The sequence below is a fragment of the Chrysochloris asiatica genome, unplaced genomic scaffold (genome assembly GCF_000296735.1).
Source record: "Chrysochloris asiatica unplaced genomic scaffold, ChrAsi1.0 scaffold00010, whole genome shotgun sequence".
Taxonomy (NCBI): domain Eukaryota; kingdom Metazoa; phylum Chordata; class Mammalia; order Afrosoricida; family Chrysochloridae; genus Chrysochloris; species Chrysochloris asiatica.
In genome coordinates, this window is record NW_006408528.1 from 24,270,235 (window position 1) to 24,281,056 (window position 10,822).

The following is a 10,822-nucleotide window of genomic DNA, read 5'->3' on the forward strand; positions in this document are numbered from 1 at the left end:
TCCATGTGTATAGTCGTCTCTTATGCTTTCTAAAGAAGGTATTTAATGAACAAATCATCAGTTTTTCAGAATTCTATCATGCGTTCTCCAGCATCATTTCTATCATGAAGGCCATATTTTCCAACTACTGATCCTTCCTCTTTGCACCCAATATTTGCATTCCAGTCACCAATATTGATCAATTATAGAAGTGAATCTTAATATAGAAGTGATAATATTAGGAAGATATTAGAGTGAGCTCATTTTATTTCACAGGTGTGTATTATTGATAATGTATGCCAAGGGGTGCTGTGTGTGTCACTGTAGGATAAGTACTGGACCTTAAGGTCAGTTTGAACTGCAAGGTTGATGGTTCAAAACTAACCAGCTGCTCCTTGGAAACCCTACACAGGGTTGCTATGAGTCAGAACTGACTAGGCGACACATAACAACAGAAACCAGAGCAGCAGTTGGGAGTAGATAGGCTGATGACAATTTGTTATTTGGTAATTCCTCAGTTTTAACAAAATTGTACACATGTTTCAAATGCCATTGAATTCTTACATCGGAAGGATCTTGGAGACCATTTAAATTTTTTATCACACTTAGAGATGAGAAACCCGAAATGGCATTATCTGACTTTCCAAAGAACTTACCTACAGAACATTCTTTCCATTTCATGACTTCAGTTAGTTAAAGGTCTTTTATGTTAAGTTCTCTTGTTTTTGTCACAGATTCATCTATAAAGTATATTTTTGGGTTATGGGTGAACATTTTCTCTCTGCCTGGCTGTAAGACCCATAGGACAGGTCTGGGTCTGAATTGCTCCGAGTGGCTGGTGCTCTAAGATGAGTCAGTCCTTTGCCTTTTAAAATCACATTTTCTGAGGTTAGTGATTCAATTTCTTATGATAAAATGAAAAATTATTTTAAATACAATTATTAATTATTTATAGAAAATGCAATGTTAGTAAGATATTCTAATGCACATATACATACAAACATTAAATTTTCACTTTGTTTATTGTGGTATTGATCCTTGAAACCATCCTATTTTTCTATAATAATTCACTGATCATGTATTAGGAACACCTTCTCAATGTCATCCTTCAAAATCCATCATGGGCAGCGATTTACATACTTGAACAATTGAAGCAAAGGCTGTATCATATCCTTACTTCACTTATTTCAGAAATAATTGGGTTATGCATTTTCTAAGAGAAAAAAATTTGAGGGGCTGGGTGACTAAGGAAGATTACAAACTAGGAACAAAAGATAGAAAAGAATTGGTAAAGAAAACAGAAGTGATTATGGTGGATTAGGTTAAAGAGAACAAAGAAGGCATTTAGAACCAAGAGGTAAATGCTGCTGACATTGAACAAGGGTGGGGCGTGTCCTGAATGCACTATTGAAGCTACATGTTCACCCCTCCATCCAAGTTGGAAAGAAAGGTCTTGTCCAAAAAAAACTGATAGACTGGAAAAGATTTTGAATCACATGCATGAGAATTTCCAACTTGGAAGAAAACAATTTTTAAAAGTTCTAAAATTTGTATAAATTCTAACATATTGCCAAATTTTGTGATTTGCATTCTTCAGAACAAGCATTCATGTCTGGTCCCTGAGGTATTGGGAGGTTATTAGCATTAGGTATAAAGATTCATGCTCAAGAGATAACTTTTTTTCTTCCTTCCTTACCTTCTTTCTTTCTGTCTGTCTGTCTGCCTTTCTTTCTGGGCTCTTGTTGATGATCTTGTGGAAATAAAAATGCCTTTGCTTGGTTTGGCAGAATTGCAAGAAAGATAAGCTGCTTGGGGGAAGAGGGAACCTGTTCCAATCCTTGTCTCAAGGTCTTTTCACAAAGTGTGCGTCAGACTGCGAAATGTTCACATGTAGTGTCTAAGGCTAATTATTTAGTTTGGCTACAAAAGATCAGCGAAGCTTGCTTTGAATCATTTTGATACTAACATTGTGAGAGGGCAACATTAAATCATTTGGAAATGATAATACCTCAGGTTAGTAATTATTTTTGCAGCTGCTTTTCCTGGGCAAATTTGTTTGAAACTAAACCCAATAGAACTGGTTATGTTGAAAGAAAATAAAGCAAATGACTAAGCAACTTTGCATTTATTTCCCTTACTATGTAAGTAAATGGAAAGAAAGAGAAAGAAAGAAATGTCAAGCTCTTTAATCCCCTTTTCCTCTCATTGGCAGAGGTTCCTTAATTCAGGGACTGACTATCTTTCAGAAATGTCTGGTGTCTCACTATCCCCATATTTCCTCATTCTCTTCCATACTTAACATGTAACCAGACAATTTCTCTTTCTAATACTTAGTTATAGTCTTTCTCACTTTCCTATATACAATGTTTAGTGCCTTCCAGTCACTGATATAACAAAAGTCCCTGGCCTGCCATCTGATGCCCTGGTTATCTGTACACTTCTCACTGCCCACACATATTCTCTATGTCCCAGCCACAATGAACTACTTCAATTCCACAAGTATTTAAGTGCATACTTTATATCAACCTCTGAGCTAGGTGCTGGGGGTACAAAGATAAAGTAAGGCATAATTTCTGCCCAGAAGGAGCTCACACTGCAGAAAAACAGATATATTAAAACACAGTACATAAATGTAGCATGCAATGGTATACCATTGCACATTCTGGTGCTCTTTCTGCCTGAACTAAGCTTTCTTCTATTTCCTGTCAGACTTCTATATTTCTTTCAAGATTGTGCACAGATATCATCTTTTTAAAGATTACTTGAATGATTTGTTAAGTTGCCTGTGAACTTTATTAGAATTTATTTCACATTTAATTTAATTATTGGCCTCAAAAAGGATGTGGAAAAACTCTATTTATAGGTAGGCCTTTTCCTTAACCTTTTGAAATTTCATCTACATACATATACATGTGTTTGTTAAGTGCTTTGGAGTCAGTTTTGACTCATAGAGACCCTAAATAGGGTTTCCAAGGAGAGACTAATGGGTTTGAACCACAGCCTTTCTATTAGCTCTCAAGTGCTTGTCCTACAACACCACAACAGTCTTCATACATATACATGTATGCTTATGAATATTTGTGAAATGAATAACTTTTAAACATTATTCCAATAGCATAAAAAAAATGAAAAAATCCAAGGGGCAAAACGCCGGCCTGGAAAAAAGATGTGATAATACTCTTCTTCATAGAATTTATCTGACCTACATTGCAGTTTATTGTTAGGATTCAAAATAATAGTTAAAATTTATTGAATTTTTCCTAATTGCCAGGCATTGTTCTAAGACATTTATGAATGCAGTTAAGGGAAATATAATAAGTTTTTAATATATTTTGTACATGATTTAAAAATAGATCCTTATTATAGTAAAAATGGCTTCATAGGACTTATTATATGCCAGCCATGAGTATTGCTGTTTGTATATTAACTCATTTAATCCTCTCAACAACAGGGTTTATGACATGGTTTCTATTATTACTCCCATTTCACAGATGAGAAAATTGAGGTACAGAGATATTGAGTGAATTTTCCTGTATCACACAGTCAGTGAGTTGTAAGGCTAGACTTTACCCAAGGTGTCTGGAGTTAAAGCCCATGTTCTTATGCTGCCATTACTTTGTAAGTAGCACTGTAATGCATGGCTCTAAGTAATTGACAATTACCTATGAACATTTGAAATAATAAGGATTTATATTATATAAACTACTTTTCTCTAATTATTACTAGGATTAAGATAGTTGTTTTAGTTAGATGCCATTGAGTCAGTCCCGACTTAAAGCAACCCTATGTACAACAGAAGGAAGCACTGCCCAGTCCTGCTCCAGTCTCACAATTGTTACTACACTTGGATCCACTGTTGCTGACACTGTGCCAATCCATCTCATTGGGGGTCTTACTCTTGTTCTCTGACCCTCCACTTTATCAAAGGTGATATCCTTCTCCAGGGATAGTCCCTCCTGATATAGTATGTCTGAAGTGTGAGAGATGAAATCTGACCATCCTGGCTTCCAAAGAGCATTCTAGTTGTACCTCTTCCAATACAGACATATTTGTTCTTTTAACAGTCCATGGTACTTTTAATAGTATCCTTCGCCACCATAACTCAAATGCATAAAGCCTTCTACAGTCTTCCTTATTCACTGTCCAACTTTCACATGCATATGAGGTAATTGAAAATACTTGGCTTGGGTCAGGCGCATCTTTGTCCTCAAAGTGATATCTTTGTTCATGAATGCTTTAAAGAGGTGTGGTACAGCAGATTTTCCTAAAGCAACATGTCGTTTGATGTCTTGATTGCTGCTTCCATGAGTGTCGATGGTTGATCTGAGCAAAATGAAGTCTTTGGCAACTTCAATCTTTTCTCCATTTATACGGATGCTGTTTATCTGCCTTTCATCAATGCTCATGCCACGTTTTTCTTCATTTAATCCAGTTTCTTAGATTATGTGCTTCATTGTACAGCATTAGTATGGTAAAAGAATACAACCCTAGTGCACACCTTTCCTAATTTTAAACCATTCAGTGTTCCCTAGTTCTGCCTCTTGGTCTATGTACAGAATCCATACAAACACAAAAAAGAGTTCTGTAATACTCATTCTCCTCAATGTTGTTTTATAGCTTGTTATGATCCACACAAGCAAAAGCCTTTGGGTAATCAATAAAGCACAGGTAAACATGTATCTGGTTTTCTGTGCTTTCACCCAAGATCCATCTGAAGTCAGCAATGATATCTCATTCCACGTCCTCTTCTGAATCCAGCTTGAACCTCTGGAAATTCTATATAAATGTGTGGTTGCAGCCATTTTTGTGTTATTTTTAGCAAAATTTTATATCCAAAGGTATTAATTATATTGTCCTATGATTTCCACATTCCACTGGGTCACCTCTTTTTGAAATGGGAACAAATATATATCTCTTCCAGTCAGTTAGTCAGGAAGCTGTCTTCCACATTTCTTGACATAGATGAGTGAGTGCCTCCAGTGTTGCATCAATTTAAAAGATTTCAATTTGTATTCCACCAATTACTGGTGCCCTTTTCTGTGCCAGTGCCTTAAATGCACCTGTGTCTTCCTCCTAGGGTATCACTGTCTCTTGATCACATGTTATCTCTTGAAATAGTCAAATAAAGACCATTTCTTTTTGGTACAGTGCCTCTATGTAGTCTTCCCATCTTCTTTTGATGCTTTCTACATCATTTAATATTTTGCCCATACAATCCTTTGTTATTGCACGTTGCGGCTTGAATTTTTTCTTCAGTTCCCTCAGCTTGAGAGATGCTGAGTGTGTTCTTTCTTTAGATTTACTAACTCCCAGTCTTTGCACATTTCATTAAAATATTTGACTTTATCTTATTAAGCTGACCTTTTGAATTGTCTATTCAGCTTTTATATGTCCTATTTTTCTTCTACTGCCTTACCATCTCTATGCTGGAGAGCAAGTTTCAGAGTCTATCTGACATCCATTTTGCTCTTTTCCATCTTTCTTGTCTTCTTAATGACCTTTGCTCTCTTACTGTATGACGTTCGTGACATCATTCCACAAGTCTTCTGGTCTTTGGTCTTTAGGTTCTAATGCATCAAATCTATTCTTGAGATGATCTCTAAATTCAGGTTGGATATGTTCAAGGTCATATTTTAGCTCTCATGAACTTGTTTTTTCTTTATCTTCAGCCTGAACTTGCATCTGAGCAATTGATGGTCTGTTTACAGTCTGTCCCTTGCTTTGATGACATGGATCTTTGTTTTTGTTTTTGTTTTTTTTACAGTCTGTCCCTTTGGCTGATTACATGGAGCTTTGTCACCATCTCTTTCCACAGAATTACTCAATTTGATTTTAATGTATTCCATCTGATGAGGTCCATGTGTATAATTGTCCTTTTAGTTGTTTAAAAAAGGTATTTGCAATGAAAAAACCATTGATCTTGCAAAATTCTGTCATACTATCACAAGCATAGTTTCTGTCATGAAGGCCACATTTCCCAACTCTTTGTTCCCTGCATGTTTGATCAGTTTCAGACTGAAGAAGTTGGTCGAATTTTTCAATTTCATTATCACTGGCCTTAGTAGTTGGTGTGTAAATTTAAATAATAGTGGTATTAACTGGTCATCCCTGTAGGCATATGAATATTATCCTATCACAAACAGCATTGTACTTCAAGACAGATCTTGGTATGTTCTTTTTGATGATGAGCAAGACACCATTTCTCTTCAATTTATCATTCCTGCTATAGTAAACCATGTGATTGGCAGATTCAAAATGGCCTATGCCAGTCCATTTCAACCTAGGATATGGATATTTATGCATTCCATTTCATTTTTGGACAATTTCCAATTTTCCTAGATTCATACTTCATACATTCCATATTCCAATTATTAATGAATGCTTACAGCTGTTTCTCTTCATTTTCAGTTGTGTCCCATCACCAAAGAAAGGTTCCCTAAAACTTTACTCCATTTGAGACATTATGGTCAATTGTACTTTGAGGAGGCAGTTCTTCCTGATTCGTAATTTGATTGCCTTCCAATATGAAAGTCTCATTTCCTGGCACTATATCTGACAATATTTTGGTGCTCTTCATCATGTTTCAATATTCAATATTCTGGTGCTGACACTGTTCCACTGCTACTCAAATGGTTTTCAGTGACTAAATAATTCAGAAGTAGTCTGTCTCTCCTTTCTAGTCTGTCTTTGTCTGCAAGCTCAGCTGAAAACTTTTCACCATGGGTGACCCTGCTGGTATTTGAAAATATCCATGACATAGCTTCCAGAATCACAGCAACATGCAAGCCACCACAGTACGACAAACTGACAGATGAGTGTGGTGGATCAAGATATACTTCTGGAAATTCTCTCACATACTTTCCATCTTGCCCATCTCATTCTTACTTGTTAACCAAGAGGAAATCCCCAAGAAGATGCAGATTTGCTTGATTGAATAGAGAGATTGTTAACAATTTAAATTATATCTTTCTTATACAATCTCTCTGTTCCATTCTTCTCTTCTCAGTCCTTCTTTAGGATCAGGATCAATGTGAAATATTTGATTATTACTAGTGACCATACAAAAATAAGCTTACTGCATTTAGAGTTATTAAGAAATACTATCACTGTGTCTCTGGCCTCAAAATTATTAAAGTTATATTTATCATAATAGAAAAATGATTAGTATAGAGTTCAGAATTCTACCCAGTGTATTCAAAGTATGATCTATAAATATCAGTGAGATATCTATGGTTGTCGAAGACACACTCACTTAAGAGTTCAAATAGTATTGTATTGTTTTCAGCATACTGCCTCTATTTTGTCAAAACAAATACAAAAGTCTAGTTTAGTGAATAAGGAAAATGACATTTGACCATTGTAGATTAGAAAAAGATAGAAAGGAATGCTAAAGAAGTGAAATAATAAAGTTTCAGTTGATGCTTGAATAACTGGCCTTTAAATTAAAGATACTCAAGCATCTATATCCCAGAAGTTGAAAAGGATTAAAAAAAAAAATCATGCTTTAAATATACTGAAGTCTATCTCTGAAACATTCTCTTTTTATTTTTGCTAAATTAATAATGGATTAATTAAAAATATTTAATTAATTTAAAAGTCCAGTATGCTGAAAGAAGCCCTGCTGGCACAATAGTTAAGCAACTGACTATTAACTGACTGGTCAACAGTCTGAACTCAACAGTAACTCTGTAAGACAACCTGGCAATCTGTTTGTATAACAATTACCATCTAGGTAATCCTATGGGGCAGTTCTGCTCACTCCTACAGAATCACAATTACTAGAAATTCACTTATGGCACACAACAATAAAAACAGCATATATTAGACTTAAACTAAGTAAGTGATATTATTACCATATTAGCATTCAACACTCTAGGATTGTAGAAAATTAGAGGGTATGGTAGCATCTGTGGTAAAATCTATTGAAGATTTGTTTTCCTGAATACCCAGAATTGGAGTCCTGGTGTGGCACTGTTGGATAAACACAGGACTGCTAGCTACAAGGTTTTGTCATTGTTGTTAGATGCTGTCAAATCAGTTCCGACTCATAGCAACCCTGTATAGAGTTTCTGAGGAGTGGCTGGTGAGTTTGACCACTGATCTTGTTGTTCAAACCAATCTTGTGGTCCAGTGCTTATCCTATAGCACCACACTAGGATTTCAGCCACAAGCTAGGTGATTCAAATTTATCAGCCACTCTTCAGAAACTATACAGGGCTGCTGTAAATCAGATAGCATTTAACAACAGAATGGAAAGATATCCAGAATAAGATTTACATAAGACTCCATATTACAGTAAAAATGAAACAAAGGATAGAATTTACAGACAAGTTTCAAAGAGAAAAATTGGAAATGGAACAGAAAATTTAGGTTTTATTATCAGGATTACCATCATTAAAGTTTGAGATTTAGAGCATATGGCTTCACCTCTCTAAGTATCAGTATCTCCACTTATAAAATCATGAATGAACCTTAACTGATCTCCAAAGTCCCTTTCAGTGTTACAATTCTGATTCTGTGACTGGTTCACAGTCATATCTCTTACAGAATCACTTTGCTTGGATTTATCTTCTTTGCTGAATATATGAAAGAGTATATTTGAATGTATGAAACAGTATAATCCTCCACAAGTACTGTGCAATCCTTTAAATACCATCAAAAGTGAGGGGGGTAATCACAGATTTATCGCACACTGAGTTTGATGCTTATTTTGAATATACTGATTAATTCTGTCAGTTTGCAAACATTATTATAGTTACATTCTATACATTATAGCTAAATTATAACAGCATAGTGAAATACTTTCCATTTTTTGTATCTGCATGTTATACATTTAAGATCATGTACTTTTATAGTTAAAATAAATATTCTGTCAATAACATGCAGCTATAATAAATTGCATATATTTCTAAATAAGTGTATGCTCAGAAATCCTGGTGTGGCACTGTGGGTTAATGCGCCAGACTGCAAAGCCATTCGAACTACAAGGTCAGTGATTCAAACTCACCAGCAGCTCCTCAGAAACCCTATACAGGGTCACTATGGGTCAGAACTGACTCGATGGCACTTAACAACAACAACAACAAGAACTCTATATTGTTTACATAGCTCTAAATTGGAACTTCCATCTTTTATACATGTATTTAAAAAGTGGTGTACTATGTGTATTGTAGCAAGTAAATATTTACCTTGTTAAATTTTTTTCCTCCTTCTTTTCTTTGCCCATAGATTTGCTGCTTTCAAATAGCTGTATTCCGTTCTTGGGTTCAGCAGAAGGACTGGATTTCCAAACTCTGCTGTTAGATGAGGAGAGGGGCAAACTGCTTCTGGGAGCCAAGGACCACATCTTCCTGCTCAGTCTGGTGGACTTAAACAAAAATTTCAAGAAGGTCAGATTATTAAAATATATATTTCATTTATTTATAGCTGTTCTCTTTCCTTCTGTCTTGTTAAGTGGCACAATGTCAAATGCAATAAACCAATTATGTTAAAAAACAACATATACATTTTAAAGTTTTATTAATTTAAGGCCATAAACATGTTCTTTGTTAAGAGTGAAAATATGATAAAATAAAATAAAAAAAAATATTTTCCCTGTTTCTGTTGCTATTAAGTCAGTCTCGATTTATAGCAACACTGTATAGAGTTTACAAGGAACAGTTGATGGATCTGAACCACTGACTTTGTGATTAGCTGTCTATAGGATAGTGCCTATCCTATAGTGCCACACAAGGATTCCAAATTTACACTAACTTCCTTTCTCTCCCTGCTGTTTCATATTTACCTTGGAGTAACTGTTAACCATTTAGTCTCATATCGTTAATTTTGGAGTCCTGGTGTGGCGCTATAGGATATGCACAGGATTGCAAGGCTAGTTTGAACCATGAGGTCAACGGTTCAAACTCATCACTCAATTTTTGGAACCCCTAAACTTGGATCCTCTTATTTGGAACCAGCTTGATGGCACTTAACAACAGGTAATTGTTTAAGGGAACACATTACTCATGGGCGATATTGTTTATTTTCTAAGCCAGTCCATTTTTTGGCTGAAAGGTGACCTGCAGAAATACCTTCAATTCCAAGTTGAAAGAGTATTTTAGGATGGAAATTCCTGGGATTCTTTTAGTCTTTATTATTCTAGTAGATCTGGTCTTGTTTAGGAATATGAGTTCTGTTCTACAGTTTCTCCCATTCTTTGGTGTCTTCTATTATGTTCCCATTCAAAACAGTCTGTAATAGTAGCCAATCACCATCTAGTTCTCTTGACCTCAGTTTTGAAGATGTTGTGATTTATGTGAGCTTTTAGCTTATTGGATTAGTTTCTTCTTTAAGCCTTTGATTTCTTTCATTCACCTTTGCTACACATGAGTAGACACCAATAGCTGTATCCTAGATGGCTGCTCTCAAACATTTAAGATTGCAGCTGCTATTCACCAACTAGGATGTAGAACATTATCTTTGTAAACTGTTATGCTAATTGAGTTGTCTCCTGAGACCATTGTCCCAAGCCTTTTCACACAGTGTACCAATCCTGCAAGTAGTTTGGATATGCCTAGAAAGCCTGTGTAAATGTGCTCCCTATGTAATTTGTTATATATGTAGATGTATAAACAGCACACACAAATGCTTCCAGATACAATTGTATATGCATGTTCATTTACTCACATATGCCTTCCCCAGACACATATGCATCTATATCTACCTACATAACCACACACATATTTTCGGTTTGTCTTTTTTTGCTGAAAAAAAAAAAAAATTGGGTCAATGTTGTTGTTAAGTGCCATTGAATCAGTTCTAACTCTTAATGACCGTGTGTAGGGTTTTTGAGGAGAAGCTAGTG

General features: G+C 35.4%; 1 protein-coding gene across 1 annotated transcript in view; it reads left to right on the forward strand.

Annotated features, from left to right (window-relative positions):
- The window catches only part of SEMA3D (sema domain, immunoglobulin domain (Ig), short basic domain, secreted, (semaphorin) 3D), a 192,888-nt gene that overhangs the window by 31,992 nt on the left and 150,074 nt on the right, over positions 1-10,822 (forward strand). The window contains exon 2 of the mRNA XM_006834337.1: positions 9,208-9,368. Coding sequence (XP_006834400.1) covers positions 9,208-9,368 — 161 coding nt within the window. The remainder of the gene's footprint in view (positions 1-9,207; positions 9,369-10,822) is intronic.